Source organism: Sinocyclocheilus grahami, unplaced genomic scaffold, assembly GCF_001515645.1.
Source record: "Sinocyclocheilus grahami isolate Dianchi unplaced genomic scaffold, SAMN03320097.WGS_v1.1 scaffold820.1, whole genome shotgun sequence".
Lineage (NCBI taxonomy): Eukaryota > Metazoa > Chordata > Actinopteri > Cypriniformes > Cyprinidae > Sinocyclocheilus > Sinocyclocheilus grahami.
The window spans coordinates 150,506-168,669 of NW_015505999.1; the positions used below are offsets into that span (position 1 = coordinate 150,506).

The 18,164-nt window shown below is 38.2% G+C and overlaps 1 protein-coding gene across 1 annotated transcript; it reads left to right on the forward strand.

The window, feature by feature from the left end:
• Positions 1–6,613: 6,613 nt before the first annotated feature.
• On the forward strand, positions 6,614–18,079 carry LOC107562362 (uncharacterized). Its single transcript, XM_016246986.1, has 14 exons — positions 6,614–6,653; positions 7,672–7,812; positions 8,223–8,386; positions 8,545–8,821; positions 9,697–9,836; positions 9,932–10,034; positions 10,169–10,232; positions 12,250–12,283; positions 13,088–13,489; positions 15,078–15,178; positions 15,804–15,970; positions 16,099–16,214; positions 17,055–17,162; positions 17,720–18,079. Exons 1-14 carry the CDS (start codon positions 6,614–6,616, stop codon positions 17,885–17,887), a joined length of 2,025 nt encoding a protein of 674 aa, XP_016102472.1. The 3' UTR covers positions 17,888–18,079.
• The last annotated feature ends 85 nt before the right edge of the window (positions 18,080–18,164 follow it).

Consider the following 18,164-nt stretch of genomic DNA (forward strand, 5'->3'; position numbering starts at 1 on the left):
AAATTAGAATATGGTGACATGCCAATCAGCTAATCAACTCAAAACACCTGCAAAGGTTTCCTGAGCCTTCAAAATGGTCTCTCAGTTTGGTTCACTAGGCTACACAATCATGGGGAAGACTGCTGATCTGACAGTTGTCCAGAAGACAATCACTGACACGAAGTATATTGTTTTGCTTATTAAAGATAAATAATTATTGTGGATTATATAAAACAATTGCTACTTAAAGCCAGCAGCCCTACATGCTAGAACAGTGCACTACAGATTGAGAGAGATGGTCTTTCAGTCAGGCCGCATGATCTAATAACCAGTCCTGGCTAGAAAAATAAATTGTCACATCAGGATGTGAGCACTGCCTTGCGGATCACTTGTGGTCAGTCTGACAGCTATAATGCAACAGTGTCTACATTAACGCAACCCTGTGGGCAGGTAACAAAAACCACATATACAGTGGGTTTAGAAAAGAATCACCCCCTTTAAAATAATCACATTTTGTTGCTTTGCAGCCTGAAATGAAGACGGACACCGTTTTTGTTTTATCCAGCTGTATTTACTCAGTGCAGCTTATAACATCCAAGTGAAAGATATAACACGAACATGTCAGAAAAAAAAATAAAAACCAGAATCACTGAGTTGGAAAGTATTTTGTGTCAGTATTTTGTTGAGCCACCTTTTGCTTTAATTACAGCCTTTAGTCTGTTAAGATTTGTCTCTGTCTCTATCTTTGCACATCTAGACGTTGCAATATTTGCCCGTTCTTCTTTGCAGAACTGTTCAAGTTCAGTTAAATTTGATGGCGAGCGTTTGTGGACTGCCGTCTTCAAGTCATTCCTCAGATTTTAAATGGGGTTTAAGTCTGGGCTCTGACTAGGCCATGCAAGGACATTCACCTTTTTTTCTCTTTCAACCACTGTGTGGTCAGTTTTGCTGTGTGCTTTGGGTCATTGTCATGTTGGAAGGTAAACCTTCATCCCATTGACAACTTTCTGGCAGAGGGTAGCAGACTTTCTTCAAGAATTTGACGGTATTTTGCCCCATCCATTTTTCCTTCCATCCTGACAAGTGCCCCAGTCCCTGCTGCAGAGAAACACCCCATAACAGGATATTACCACCTCCATGCTTTACTGTAGTAATGCTGTTATTTGGACGGTGAGCTGTATTGGATTTCCGCCAGAAATATTGTTTCGTGTCGAGGCCAGATAATTCAATTTTAGTCTCATCTGCCTCAGAATCTTCAAGGTGTGTTTTGGCAAAGCTCAGTCGTGACTGCATGTGGCCTTTCTTGAGGAGTGGCTTTTTTCTTGCAATCCTCCCACCCAAGCCACATTTGTGGAGAATTTGTGATATTGTTGTCACATGCACACAATGACCACTCTTCGTCATAAATACCTGCAACTGCTTCAGAGTTGCTGTAGGCCTCTTAGTAGCCTCTTTGACCAGTTTCCTCCTGGCACTTTCATCCAGTTTGGAGCGACGTCCTGATCCAGGGAAGGTCTGTGTTGTACCCAATACCTTCCACTTCTCAATAATAGACTTCACTGTGCTTCTAGGCATTGATAAAGCCTTTGAAAATGTTCCATCTCCTGACTTGTGCCTGTCTACAACTTTATCCCGGAGATTTTTTGACAGTGCTTGCCACCCATAGTTGATAGTTTGCTTCAGGTACAGCTGTCATACTGTTCAAATATTTGGGATCGGTATGATTTTTTAAATGTTTTTTAAAAAGAAGTTTCTTAAGTTCACCAAGGCTGCATTCATTTAATCAAAAATACAGTGAAAAACAGTAATATTGTGAGATATTATTACAATTTAAAGTAATTGTTTTCTATTTTAATTGATTTTAAAATGTAAATTATCATTCTGATATGCTGCTCATGAAACATTTATTATTATTATTATAAAACAGTTGTTGCTTCATTTCTTTTTTTTTTTTTTGAGGAAACCATGTTTGATGTAATGTGATGTGTCCTTAGAGTACATTATGTAAGAAAAAGCAGTAAAAAAATGATTTGTCTTTCAGCTCATGAAGTCTGTGAATGAGATGTGTCCTGATATCACCCGCATTTACAGCATTGGCAAAAGCTACATGGGCCTTAAACTGTATGTGATAGAAATCTCAGACAATCCAGGCAAACATGAGCTGGGTTGAGTTTGAGTCTCAACAAGTTAATCTACCACTAACTATATTCTGTGTAATCATGCTTAAACCTGGCTAATATAAATGTATGCAAACATTTACTATAAATCAGAGAAATTTAAAGTTATCGTCTGCTTTAAAAAATATATATATAAATTTTTTTGTAAATAATACATATTTTATGGGATAAAATCTGAATTTTAGCCCATAAAGTGTTTCTTTATCTCACTTTCAACATGTGTTTTAGTACGCAGAGCCTGTAGCGAATCAGCTCATGTGAAATATGAATAACTAACCATAACTAGTTATAATTAACTATTCATATTTTAGATCCGCTGTAGATATTTAGCTGACCTCTCAGGGTCAACTGTCTTGTCAATTCTAAGAACGTTAATTTCCTGGTTAAGGGAAATAACTTTCTTACTGTACAATTCTACAAAGCTTGTAGCGTAAATCTGCATGATTAGTGACTCCGGTTATGAGCAAACAATGAACACGTCAAGTGTGATACAAGTAAGGTTTTATTAACTACATAAACACATAAACTTTCCTATGAATTAATTAGTAGAAAAGTCCATTTCTGCTCTGCCTCTCCTATGAAGACAAAGAGTGGGTTATCCTACTCCCATTCCTGGGGGGGTCATAAAACCAGTGATATCATGATTAGTTGTCATGGTGACCAAGGGGGGCCTGGTGTTCAGCAGAAATCCTGGCATCCAGTTTATTGAATGAGGGGACTGTGACGATTTGTTAATCTAATGAATAATTGATTTGTTAAATCAAATAAAAAATTATTGTGTCAGATTGGTCGAGATGCTACAAGCCTTACTGATATATAAAAACTTAGTAACCCTGTTTTGTGAGTAAATTTAAGGCCATTAACCCCCTTTTCAAGCTATAGAAATTTGATGTGACAAATCTCTGTGCCTAAAGATAACCAGGGAGAACATGCAGACCTTTGAATTTTCAATGCAGATTTTAGAGAGAAAATCTGTGGAACTGTTTCAAGCAGGTAAAATGTGTTAAACTAAACAAACATATAAGGACCAAGGGTATGTAGAATTTTGTAAATAACAGGAGTTCAAATTCTTAGGCGTTTCTGTGGCGTTTTCTGGCACAAATTCCATGTGAGTGCAGTTATCAGTTTTTATGCTGCATGAGAGAAACTGGAACGTAGCCCAAAAACCCTTTGCCCCTCTCTCTCACTCGCTTTCATTCACTCTGCTTTGCCCTGTCCGTTTACACTGGGCAACTCTAGTGTTTACATTGGCCTGTGGGTTAGAGATTGGTTTCTCAGTGAGAGAGGTTGCCAGCTCTGGCAGTGGTTTTCTCATCTCCTGCCAGCACTCAAAATGCAGGCTGGAGCCAGGGATGCAATCGCAGAAAGCCATGGCGGCAGACCTCAGAAAGTGTCTAGAGAATGAAAGTGGGAAGAAATAACCCCACCCGTTGTGTTAGAATATCATAGAGCATTTCACAAGTGGATCAAAGCATGTGGCAATTCTGTTTAGGAAGAAATTTGACCCAATTAATGTGAAAAAATACCAGGCACAGTGGAGAAATGCCAACCTACAAGACTCCACAAGTTATGGCCTCTTTGGAAAAAAATTGCCTTTATGTCGGCTGTGTTTATGAAATGAGAACAGTATGAAAGTGCATTTATGTGCTCTAGTGTTACAAACCACATGCATCATGTCTGAGGCCAAATAACAAACCCAAACATCATTATTGGCTTAACTACTTTTTCTTAACAGTCCTTTCATATTGAGTTTTTACTAAAACCTTTAACTGCTGCGCTCTATACAGGAGAGAATTTCCTAGCCTGTCCAATGGGTATATCATCATTTCTGGTTGTACACTTCATGCAAATCAGATCCTTGTCTCTTAAAAATAAATTCTATATTGACATCTATTAACCTTTAATATCCACAGAACCTTTTTATTGCTCAAAAGGTTTTTTTATAGTGGAAACATGATATTTAGATAATTAAATAGTCTTCACACTAAGAAACAAAAGTGGTTCTTTTGAAAAAGGTTTACTGAAAGGTTCTTTGGGGAACCAAAAATGGTTCATCGCTGCAAAAACCACCTTTTTGGACCCTTAATTTTCCAGGGGTTTTCCAGATACATGCATTTCCTGTCTGCATTTAAATCAATGGCATATCAATGATGTGATCTGCATGTGGGGGTCAAAGTTCAGTTAGTTGATCCTCTGGAAATTCCTCCTCTGTGGCGGGGTGGATGATGTTTTCTCAGCAAGTCTAACAAGAGCCAGATTGCTGAGACTGAATGGGTCAACTGTTAGCCAAATAGTGCGGAGAGTGGGAAGGAGGAATTTAACCTTGCAGAGGACCTGAACCTAATGACGCCTAGTTTCACTCTCAAAAAAGACTCAACTTGGCTTACAAAGAGGCAACAAGCTGCAAGCCGAATCAATATTTGTTGAAATAAATCAGCCAGGCTTGGTAAGATATGCATAGATGCTGCTCAGTTGTACATATTTCCTGTTTTTGCTTAAAAATTCATAGCCAATATTAAATGTACCTGTTTTTAGGGGGAATAAATCATTGTGCTCTCAATTAATGATTAATGATATTGTAATGGAAAAAGGCCATGACCGCCTCAATCCCTCTTTATTATTTTATATAATGTAAGAATGGCTTTTCTGAGACAGAAACGGTTCACTACTCATCTCAACATCCCAGCTCAAAATATATTAATAATTAGTAGAAAATACAGTTGCAAGAAGGGTATTTCTACAATATGATCAGAAACTGTAATCATCCACACCAACTGGACAAAAGTCCAAGACTACTGCCAATAAAGAAAAAACAATAGTGCACCTTCAATCACAAGCTAAAAGAGATAGGAGCTCCGGTGGCCATGGAGCTTGATAGACTGCAGATTCCAGCATGCCCTACACTGAGCATCACGAGCCCAGTATTTGTAGTGTCTTCCACTCCAGAGCCTTAATCCATCATGACTGCCAGCCCAGAACCTCTCCACAAGATGGCCACTTCTGAGGCAGCGGCGTCCACTCCAGTCCACGAGTCCGCATCCATCATTAAAGACCCCACCCACCCCCAACACAGACTGTTCACACTCCTACCCTCAGGACAGAGGTACAGGAGTGTAAATTGCAGGACTTCCAGATTAAGGAACTCCTTCTTCCCCTCAGCTATTAGACTCTTAAACAGGTAGCTAGCTAGTGGACTTATCTATCTCAGAGAACAGTCGGACCAAATTGTTTCATCTCACTTGATCATTTGTAATGTTATTGCTGTTATTACTACCATTGTATATTTATTAATATTACTCATGTAGCCTCATCTCAATTTGCACATCTGTTACTGCTGCTATTGTTATCATGTACTTGCACTCAATTTGCATGTTACTGCACTATTGTTTTTTTGCACATAAGTTAATACTGTACATTCGCATATGTAGATACCATATACATAGTCTATATTTCTATTTTCACATTCTATATTTCTACTCTATACTCGCATATATAGATACACATAGTCTATATTTCAAATTTTTTCATAGTCTTTATTCCTACTACTGCAGCATAGTTTTTATTATTATGTTTCTTACATTGTATGTATGCATGTATGTGTATAGTGTATAGTTATGTATATATATATATGTGTATAGTTTGTGTATGTGTGTGTATAGCATTGCACTGTCTTGGCATTCATTGTGGACAGCAAAGTAAGAATTTCATTGCTCAAGGAAACTTGTTTTCCTCACTGGGCATATGACAATAAACGCTTTGAATCCTTGAATCCACACCAGCACCCCCTCTCCAGTCCATGAGTCCGCTCCAGCGCCCCCTCTCCAGTCCATGAGTCCGATCCAGCAATCTCTCTAGTCCATGAGTCCGCTCCAGAGCCTGCTCCAGTCCATGAATCCACTCCAGCACCCCCCTCTCCAGTCCATGAGTCCGCTCCAGCTCCCTCTCTAGTCTGTGTGTCTGCTCCAGAGCCCTCTCCAGTCCATGAGTCCGCTCCAGAGTCTGCTCTAGTCCATGAATCCATTCCAGCGCCCCCTCTCCAGTCTGTGAGTCCGCTCCAGTGCCCTCTCCAGTCTATGAGTCCGCTCCAGTCATTGAATCCGGTCCAGCGCCCCCTCTCCAGTCCATGAGTCCACTCCAGAGCTCTCTCCAGTCTATGAGTCTGCTCCAGAGCCTGCTCCCGTCCATGAATCTGCTCCAGCGCCCTCTCTAGTCCATGAGTTCGCTCCAGAGCCCTCTCCAGTCCATGAGTCCGCTCCCGTCCATGAATCTGCTCCAGAGCCTGCTTCAGTCCTTAAGTCCACTCCAGAGCTTATTCAAGCCTTAGAGCCCAGTCCTGTGTTTGTGTCAGCCTGTGAGTTCCCTGCGTGTCCTGTCTCAACCACAAAGTCCGCCCTTGAGCCCGGCCTGTCCTGTCATGGCCAGGGAGGCTTTATCTGAACTCTCTACCATATCCTGTCATGGCCATGAAAGTCGTTCCTGAATTCTCTGAATGTCCTGGTACGGCCACAGGGGCCGTTTCTAACCTCTCTGTGCTTGCTCCAGTTCCTCTTTCTGTCCATGGACCTGGCCCTCCATTCCTCCCCCTGTTCTGTGTCCGCTCCACCTTCCTCCTGGACTTAAGTCTTTTCTTGTTTAGGAGTGTCTGGAAGCCGCTCTTTAGGAGGGGGGCTATGTCACGACCACCAGCTGGAGTGCCCTTGATAACCACCAGAGGGCACTCCATCCCATACCTCTGTCACTTAGTCTTGGACTTAATTTCCCATAATCCTTTGCCCGGACTCATCAGCACTCATTGTTTGCACCTGTGTCTTGTTACCTCTGTCTGCTCACCATATATATAGCCTGGTTCATTCAGTCATTCATTGTGAAGTCTTGCATGTGTTATGTACTGAATTGCTGAGCCGTTATTTCCTGTGTCTTGGTTTATTTTGTCCATTATTCTGGATTACTCTTTGTTTGTATTTCTTGTTTTTGTTTGGACTGTTTTGCTGGTATACGACTTTTGCCTTGTTTGGATCACGATTGTGGATTACCCTCTGAATAAACACTGCATTTGGATCCTCAGCCTGCGTGTCTCGGAGTGGTTCATGACAGTTACACTTATGTAAAGGGTATATATAAAAGCCTGTCACTTTCCTAACATTTAAGACACACTTCATTGTGCCTATTTTGTTCTTTCCACCAGAGAGCACCGATTAAAAAAAATATTGGCCACACACATTATGCCTGCCTGACAAATTATGATAAAGAACTTTGAACTTCAAAACAAAACATTGAACAGGCAAGCAGAGATTTCTAAACTGCTACAGAAAGGGTGCCAGATTTCAGACCCCTCTGTTAGCACACTCTATAGGGGAGGTGGAGAGTAATCTGTGCAAAGCATGGAGTTACTTTTCAAAACAGAGCCCTACATCTGTACATCTATGTACCATAACAATCCTAATAGCTGCATACACCAAATCTATTTTCTTTGAAAGAGCATGACAATCTAAAGACATTTTGGCTCCCCCTGCAGGTGAACCTGAGTTTCGCTATGTGGCTGGTATGCATGGGAATGAAGTGCTCGGGAGGGAACTACTGCTCAACCTGATGGAGTACATATGCCAAGAGTACAAATGTGGAAATCAGTGCATAGTTCACCTGGTTAAAGAGACAAGCATCCATCTCCTGCCCTCGATGAACCCTGATGGCTATGAAATGGCTTACAAGAAGGTAGAATGGGGAAAGCAATGGATATTCTGCTGTTTACAAAATTATTCTCCATCAACATACCGTTCAAAGGTTTGTGGTCGGTAAGATTTTTTTTATGTTTCTGAAAGAAATCTCCAATTCTCACCACCAAGGCTGCATTTAATCGATCTTTAAAAAATCTTACTGACCCCAAAGTTTGAACAATAATGTACATGTTCATATCATGATTCAAATCATTTCACCATCAATCCATTCATTGCATACTAAATAACCTTTATAAATACTCTCTGTGTGTTTTATATTTTATCCCAAGCACAAACAAGCTCATTTAGTCAGTGTCTTCATAATGCCTGTATTTTGTGCTTTGTTTTACAGGGTTCAGAGCTAGCCGGGTGGTCAATGAGGGTATTGACATGAATCACAACTTTGCAGATCTGAACACAGTGATGTGGGATGCCATCAAGCTGGAAATAGACAAATCTAAACTAATCAATCACTACTTTCCCATTCCAGAGCACTACACTTCAGAAGACGCTATGGTAAAGTAGGCCTGTAATGACCACATATGAGGTCATACTGATTAAAACAAGCACCCCTCCCATCTTTAAATGACTTCAAATGATAAATCTCCTATCCATACATATAATCTTGCCATAAGATTTTAAATAAATCACATTATTTTGGTCTTACATTCAAGGTGGCTTCAGAAACGATGCAAACTATACCATTTGTTCTCAGCGCTATCCTCCATGGAGGAGAGCTGGTGGTCACATACCCATTTGACATGACCAAAGACTGGGCTTCCAGTGAGCACACTCCAACCCCTGATGAAAGCTGCTTCCGCTGGCTGGCCACGGTTTATGCGAGCACCAACCATGTGATGTCCAACCCAGACCGATGGTCCTGTCACAATGAGGACTTCCCTCGTTACAATAACATTATCAATGGAGCAAACTGGCATTCGGTTCCAAGCAGTGAGTGCCGCTGCTTTTGAGATCATAAAGGAACTCAATATTTGCTGATAAAATATATATATAATATGTAAAAAAAAGTCTGTCCTAAAGGTTTTCTGTTATGAGAGGGTTACACCCACTGCATAAGGCCTAGCCACAAAAAAAAGACAAATATATTTTTTCATATATCTACTGCCCTAGATAATCATTTCGTATCATATATATATATATATATACAGGCCAAGTTATTGCAGTCTGTATGTATGTATGTATGTATGTAATGTTATACGGTAGTATCTACTCAAGCTACCTGCATTCCCTCATTTTGTCACCTCTTCATTTTTTTTTCTTTACCATTACTTTCAGGGTTCAAAATGTACTTTTTACCAATATACACTACCAAAACTTTAGATTCAGTAAGGTTTCTTATAGTAATTAATACCTTTTTCAGCAAAAATGCATTACATTGCATCAAAAGTGACAGCAAAGACATTTATAACATTACAAAATATTAATGGTTTTAAATAAATGCTGTTCCACACCCTTTTTCAACATTGATAAAAATAAGAAATGTTTCTTGAGGTCAAAATCAGCATATTAGAATGATTTCTGAAGAATCACGTGACACTAAAGACTGGAGTAATGGCTGCTGAAAATTCAGCTTTGCATCACAGGAATAAACTGCATTTTAAAATGTATTAAAATATAAAAAAGTTACTTTAAATTGTAATAATATTTCACATTATTACCATTTTCACTGTATTTTGATCAAATTAATGCAGCATAGAGCATAGAGACTTCTTTCAAAAACAACTTACCGACACCAAACTTTTGAATGGTAGTGTGTGAGAATATTAACCCTGATTCCATCACTCTGCCTGACTCTTCATCTGTAGGTATGAATGACTTTAGTTACCTGCACACAAACTGTTTTGAGGTGACGGTGGAGCTGTCCTGTGATAAGTTCCCTCATGCCAGTGCGCTGCCCATAGAATGGGAGAACAATAAGGAATCTCTCCTTGTCTACATGGAGCAGGTACAACATATTACATACAAAATACCAGCAACCACGTCTAGACACATGAATGTGTCAGAAAAAGCAGTGCAAACACTGATTTGTCCATATGACAGGTGCACAGAGGGATCAAAGGAGTGGTTAAGGCCAGAGACACTGAAGCCGGTATCGCTGATGCCATCATCAAAGTAGATGACATCGACCACCATATAAGATCAGGTAACTCTATTCAGAATGAATAGAATATTCAGAATATTCATCCAAATACATTCAGGCAACTATAAAATTACTTTAATGAAAACAAACAAAACTCAAATGTCTGAAACTAAATATGTTATCCTATCCTATTTCAGCTTTTGATGGGGACTTCGGGCATCTGTTGAACCCAGGTGACTATGATATCACAGTGACTTCAGAGTGATATTTCCCAGCTACACAAAGTAGCAGGGTCGGGTACGAGCATTACAACACTATATGCGACTTCCACCTCACCAAGACACCAAAACAGCGTCTGAGAGAGATCCTGGTCAAGGGAGGCAAGATTCCCAAAGACCTACAGCTCTGACTGTAGACAGCTACACATACGGAGCTGCGCATACAGAAACTGCGTGCCAGCACTAAGCGTATTAATCGACGCAGGGCGTCACAGCAGCGCAGGGCTAGGGGGGCCCACAACTAGACTGACCTTTAACCTTCGACCTGTTTTGCCGGCCAAGTACAGGAGTAAACTATCAATGTCACAGGCAAATGAAATTTAGAGGGCCTGTAAGTTGCCCTTTCCTGTGGTAAAATTGGGTATCATTCATTTAGAGAAGATTACACATTATGCAGTGTAAATTTCACACAAAAATGTTTCAAAATGTTACTTTTATACTAAACAGTTATTGATAAAACGGGCAATTAAAATTAGCCATTGTTGTAAAGTTTGATTTTCGTGCTAATATGTGCTCATATTTGTGCACTGAAAAGAGCTAATACAACATCTCAGTCTGGAACTGATGTTTCGTCAAATGGTTTCATTAATTGTTTATATTTTGTCTGCTATGGTCTCACGCTCTTACTCTGCCCATGTAAATCTCACGCCAACGTGGCAACCCTGCTTTGTGATATGAAACAAAGTCTCAGCTTTCAATTTTTTTACGTTTTTTTAAATACTTAATTCAAACAATAAATACCGTTTTGGCGCAATTCGTTGTAGCGCCTCGGTTCACGACATGCTGCTTTAACCTCGCTACTGTCGCCGCCATGCGGTCACGTGGTTCAAACCAGCGCTGTCAATACATTTGAATGGGTTTAAGCAGGATAGACGACAGCTTCATTATACAGGTATTTGCAGCAACTTTTGGTAAACATTACAGCATATTATGCATTGGTTATTACGTCGATGACATTTACAGTATCATTTTTAATCTGGAGAGTGATGGGAGAGGCGACATTAATATGTTTTTCTTGTATTTGAACCCTCAGGTATTCTTTACTTATAATGTGACCATACACCTTAACTATTTTTTTCAAGTTAAATAAATGTTCTATATTTCAATAATATTTATTTAATATTTTGAGGAGATCTTCTGGTACTAAATACTATTTGTGCAGTAATTATGGTCCATTAATGACCACTTAAAATATATTTTTCCTAATATTTCTATTACTTATAGTACAATTAGTGTAGTATTTAAGGTTAAAATAGAGAAAGGGCTTTAAATTCCAATGCAAAGAGGCAAATTAGAGTCATCTTGTGGTCAGAAAAAAAATCATTTTCATTTGTAAAGCCATGGTTTACCCACTAGGTACCTGTATGGCTCTTTAATAAATATACATGTATCTATTGGTCTAGTTTATTTTATGATACTCGTATAAATACATAAGTGAATATTAATGAATGCAAGCAAATACTGAATTTAACCCAATCATTTTTTTTAATGGCGCTTAAAAATGCCTTCAACAAACGTTTTTGATCCCCTATATTATATGTACAGTATGAATAGACACTGAATCGAGATCGAACCTGACCAAACATGGATTTGTTTGTTTTTGAAGGAAACTGTCACAAAACTAGCAGCACATGTATCAAGATAAACAATACAAAGATCAACATACCTCGGTATGACAAGCACTCGAATGATCTAAATACGAGTAGTTACAGAGATCCAGATGAAACGCGAATCGTTTCAACTTTTGCAATAACATGATGAATGAGCTTGGCCCGGCGTTGTTCCTGTATACGCCACTGTCTCTGTTTGGCCTGTGGCTGTCAACAGATGGCGCTGTGGTGCTTTGGGAGATATCAACAATGTACAGAATTATAGAAAAATAAATAAATGCGCTTTTAGAATACATCGAATCTACTCTGTAGTTTGTAATAGTTGTGGTTCGTTCTGGGAAAATTAAATGTTTCAGTACACATTTAACGCTCAAATTATTTGACATAAAGCTTGCTTATCTTACGTTTTGAACCGCAAACGAAGGTAAAGGTTTTTTTTTTTTACGTTTCTTTCAGTTAACTTTACTGTAACACTCTGGCCAGGTTAAGGTGTTATTTTTATATATTTTAGATTTTTTTTTATTACTATTGATTAGTGGTCTATAGGCGTTTTGATGGTTTTAAATTGATATTTTCGAACAATATTATCCATATTTTTGTGTTTTATTATAATACTAATAATCTACGTATTATTTTAAAGAGATTTGCAGAATATGCAGAACATAAAAAGGTGAAATATAACATAAATGACATATTCATTGTGTGTCAAGAGGAAGAAAGAGGTAAAGTGTGTAATACATAGCAGGTTATTTTGTATATCATCCAATAAAAATTATAAAGGACACAAAAAACGAATCTTAAATCATAAACAACCAATGAGCAATGAACCAAACTTGCATGTTAAAATCTTTATGCCATGCTGTGTATATAATAATAATAATAATAATTTATGCATTTAGCAGACACTTCTATCCAAAGCGACTTACAGTGAATTCAGGCTATACATTTTTTACCAGTATGTGTATTCCCTTTATATATATATATATATATATATATATGTATACTGCGTATATGTATATACCATGCTTACAACAATTGCTTTAGTTTGACACGTGCAAAAACAAAAGCAGGATGTTTTCTACAACAACAAAAAAACTACAAAAACAGGATATGTAGTTCAGAAAAGCTGGATCGCTAATATCTTCAAAACTGGAAAAAAGGTGAGACCTCGATGGTTTTTTTGTTGTTGTTGTTTTTCAGAGGTTCACCCATAATGATGTGGCCGAAGTTTACCAGGTTGACAACCATTGTGAATCTACGGACATGTCACTATGGCAACCTAACAACACTGAGACCTCACATCAGAAGCGTCTCTCAGGGCTCCTGCTACCTGGACACTAGGACTCACAGCATCCGGCCTCTCTGCTGCAGGTCACCCCTCTTAGCTGGCAATACCTCCATCACACTTACCCTGGGGCTTCAGCCCAGAAGAACTATAACCACAGACCGACCCAGCTGGTATGAGAGTGTTGCAGACTCTACCCCCGTATTCCTCACGGAGCAGCTCCTTGTGTCCACTCAACAGATGACGGGTCTGCCGTGGTGGGCCAGCATCATGTGCACGACACTCGCCCTGCGTACCGCCATCACTCTCCCCCTGGGAATCTATCAGTCCATCATCATTGCAAAGGTCTTGCTAGAAGCTGTTGTAATTATTGTACATGCATGGATCTTTAGTTGTGTAAATTGTTTGCTTTGGTGTTGTTGTTGTTGTTTTAGCTATATACTATATACAACCATTCAAAAGTTCGGGGTCAGTAAGGCAGCATTTATTCAATCAAAAACACAGTACAACAGTAATATTGTTAAATATTATTACAATTAAAAAAATAAAAAAATTTCTAGTTGGATATATTTTAAAATGTAATTTATTCCTGTGATGACAAAGCTACATTTTCAGCATCACTAACGCCAGGCTTCAGTGTCACACGATCCTTGCTGCTCAAGAGACATTTCTTATTATCTTATTATCAGTGTTGATATTTTTGTGAATACATTTTTCAAGGTTCTTTGATAGATAAAAAGTTCAAAAGAGCAGCATTTATCTGAAATAGAAATCTTTAGAGATTTCACTGTTTTCACTGTCACTTTCAATCAATTTAATGCATTTACATTCATTTTATATTTACATCTAATGCATCCTCGCTGAATAAAAATATTAATTTACTGACCACAAACTTCTGAAAGGTAGTTGCTGTTGTGACGATTGTATTGTCAACAAGTAATTTTCACCTATTTCTGCTAGTTCACAGGCCCATTTTTGTCTTTTCTTAAAGAAGATATTCTTTTTAGAATATCATTATTTCCCTTTTTGTTTTAATTTTTGATTTCCCATTATTCCTACGATTTACATCTCTTCAGTGTTATTTGAATTTTTTCCATGTTTTGTTGAGTTTTTGTGTATTAATTAGCTATAACAAGTGACAAAGCGTCTATGCATCACATTATTGTGTTTTTAATTTATGAACATTTTAATTTTCATAAATGGTCTTGGTGGGTCAGGAATGGAGCTTTGCCTTTTAAATGGCTGATACATCAAACTCAAAAGGTTTCAAAAGTACAAGAAAAAATTTGTCACGATTTGTCCCTTTCAATAAGGTTGCAACATGAGAGTGTTAGTTTCTGACTAGGCTTAATGCGAGGAAAAAGCCCCTTCTCGTGTGAATTTGTTTGTTTATCTGCACTTAGTACAGTATGTAAGGCACATCTTGGAGGTCAGCAGATATCACAGAGTAAACACTAGAGATTATGTGCCTCATTAAGAGTCTCTCTCTCACCCACTCTCTCCCAGCTGTGGGATGTTTCTCTTGCCAAGAAGGAGGATTGAAACAGAAAAAGAATGTGCCTCCCCTCCTTTTTCCTCCCCTACCGATGTCCCACAGTGTGAGAACATTAGCTGTAGTGTGTCAGACCATCTCTTTAAACCAATGTTTTGAAATCGAAACACAAACAGAGATGTGGCCAAATCAATTGTCCTTTTTAATTGGAGTTTCTCATTTGTAGCCACTGAAAATATGTATGTGGTTGTCTGTATCTGAAGAATTTTGTAATTTGTTAAACTGAGTGAAAACACTGGTCCATCCAGGCTGTATTTAGGCTTTGAGTCCCAGTGGCAGTGGGTTACTGCTTTAGGCCAAGGACTTTGTATCTTTTGGAAAGACCTGAAAAGGACTTCTGGCTGGAAAAGAGTAACCCTTGTGCCCTTTTTCCCCAGCTAGGTTGAAGCTCTGCAGAAGGAGATAGCTGTGTTGGCCCGCCAGTTACGCTTTGAGATCTCTATAAGAGCCAAAGAGAAGGGCTGGTCAGAGAAAGCATGCAGGTAGGAAAGGATTGTTTTCATGTCATCTGCAATGTCTTGGGTTAAAGTCTTAAAAAGCCCATAATAAAGGTCTCAGAAAATATAAGTAATTTAATTTATCTGCAAAAAAAAACAACAACATTGTTTTAATTTACTTGAAGCAAAATTGCATAAAATATTAAGACTTGTTTTTAGAAAATCGGTTTAGATCTTTATTAAAGGAATGTTTTTTTTTTAGCTTTTTTTTTCTTGACAAGTTTTACGAGTAATCAAGATTTTTGATTAAAACAAGTAAACTTTATTTGCCATTGGGATAAGAAATTTTCAAATATTTTTAAATGTGATATTTTTTTTAAATATTAAATATTTATTGTAAAACTTTATTTTTAAACTTAAGTATAATTAATTATATAGATAGATATTAAACGTATATGCAATATAAAAAAAGTTCTAATATCTAATTGTGCAATTGTGCTTCTCCAGTACATTTTTTTTTAGATGTTTAGATATTTTTACTGAACAAGATCAATTTTCCTCACACAGACATGGTCTGAAAAAAACAGTACAATATGCAGTTTGTCAACTACACTAAAACTTTGAAGGATTCATTATGGCAGCCGCTTAATTACAATAATTGCATTCACAGGTTCCATTTTAAGAAGAACCTGAAACGAATCGTGTCTGAGCTTTATGTTCGAGATAATTGCCACCCATTCAAGGCCAGCTTGCTGATCTGGGTCCAGCTGCCCATGTGGGTTTGTTTCTCCCTGGCCTTGCGTAATCTCAGCCTGGGAATGGGACATGTTCCCCTTGGTGAGTTGCATTCATCAGTCAATTGTTCCACATGTTCTTTTGTTGTTTGTATTTAGCAATGCCACCCTATAATCACCTGCATGGAGGCTTTTAATGAACTACAAAACATATTTCTGTACATTCATCAGCATCAGAAGCAGGTTTGGCAACAGGTGGCGCTCTGTGGTTCCCTGACCTCACTCTCCCAGACTCTACCTGGATCATGCCAGTTTCTCTTGGCCTCATCAATTTGCTCATCACAGAGGTGAGGCAGTTCTCCAGATTTGGACTTGCTACATCGTATATAATTTAAAATCAATCTAACATTAAGTTTGATTTCTCCTAGCACTTGAAACTTGACTATGATGGCAATGCACTCTTTATAGTCAAAACAATGATATGCATACAGTGGGGTTCAAATGTCCAAATGTAGTCAAATGTAGAGATGATATGCATACAGTGGGGTTCAAATGTCCAAATGTAGTCAAATGTAGAGACCCCTACAATTCTATTTAAATTTTTAATTAATTAAAGGGCTCATATGATGTTGCTAAAAAGAACATTATGTTGTGTATTTGGTGTAATGCAATGTGTTTATGAGGTTTAAGGTTCAAAAACACATTATTTTCCACAAAATGTACATTATTGTTTCTCCTCTATGCCCCACCTTTCTGAAACGCTTCGATTTTTACATTCAGCCAATCACAACGCACTGGATAGCTGGCCAATCAGAGCACACCTCGTTTTTCAGAATGATGAGCTTTGTAAAAATCGACGCGTTTCAGAAAGGCGGGGCATAGAGGAGAAACAATAATGTACATTATATGGAAAATAATGTGTTTTTTTAACCTTAAACCGCATAAACACATTGCAGTACACCAAATACACAACATAATGTTCTTTTTAGCAACGTCATATGACCCCTTTAATATTATTAATATAATATAATATTATTTGTCTAACTCTAATCTATTATAATGTTATGTTTATATATTTTTGTTTTAAAATTGGGGTAAAATATTACTTGTCCTTGACAGGTTATATGAGATCTTATTATTCACCAATTACATTTTTTATTTTTTATTTTTTCAATTTGTTTTTCCAGATATTCGCCCTCAGACAGCTAGATCCTTCAAAGTTCCAAAAGTATGTGACTAACTTCATCAGAGGAATATCTCTGGTGATGATTCCTATAGCTGCCACAGTCCCGTCAGTAAGTGTCCCAGCCCTCAGCAACTCCATTCAAACATTATCTGCTGTATCTGTGTACAGTAACTTTACGTTAAGTGAGGGTCTGGACAGGTTTTAAGTTGTATGACATGAATAAATATCACTCACGTTTTCAAGTGATGTTGTTTTTCAAAAGACCTCAGTGGTACATGATGTTTTCTGTACCTACACAGATATGCCCCTTATTGTACATAGCTCTGACTCTTTTGATCTTGTGACAAAAGGGGGCATACAGAGGGTTGTGTTTTTGAAGCCCACCTAAGAATAGTTACAAAGGGATGAGATGTTGTACAGCTTTTCTGTAGTATCTTCAGCAGATGTACAAATCGATGCCTTGTGCTTATCTTGCCGTCCTTGACGTATTTGTGTTGTGTCTCCAGTCCTTCTTATGTAGGAGCAGTAGATAAGTTGAGAATGTTTCACAAAAACAGTACTCTGAATTAAAAAAATCATATTACTGGTCATAATCATTCATATTAGAAATTAGAAATTTAAATGACTCCTGGTGATTTTTATTCTTTCTTTTTCCTTAATTCGTAGTCCATGTCTCTGTACTGGCTCAGCTCAAGTTGTGTTGGCCTGGCACATAACCTGCTCCTGAGATCCTCTCACTTCCGGGGCATCTGTCGGATCCCTCCAACACGTTCAGACTCTGAAACGCCATACAAGGACATTGCAGCTGCATTTGTAGCCAAATACATCAAATAGATGGATGTGGACGTGGCAAATTAGAGCATCAGCTACTGAAAATGTGAGCGGAACATGTGGATGCCTGTGTATATAGTGGGGAATTCATCCAACATGACACTATAACCAGAGGAATATGGCAGAACAAATGCAAGTCAGATATGTTTATTAAAATCTGCTTTTGGAAAGAAACTCTAATGGGTAGTAAAATGTTAGGATGATGCTAAAATAAAAGTTAATAGTGAAAAAAGGAACAGGTCTCCAATTGTTGCTAAGGCCAGCATTACTTGTTCACACT

Bases quoted from the DNA above. Each gene is read 5' to 3' on its own strand.
- LOC107562362 (XM_016246986.1), top strand. From the start codon at position 6,614: ATGGCCATGAAAGTCGTTCCTGAATTCTCTGAATGTCCTG. The intron at 10,233-12,249 runs GTGATATTTCCC...TTTGACATAAAG, and splicing joins GATATCACAGTGACTTCAGA to CTTGCTTATCTTACGTTTTG. The intron at 17,163-17,719 runs GTAAGTGTCCCA...CTTAATTCGTAG, and splicing joins TAGCTGCCACAGTCCCGTCA to TCCATGTCTCTGTACTGGCT.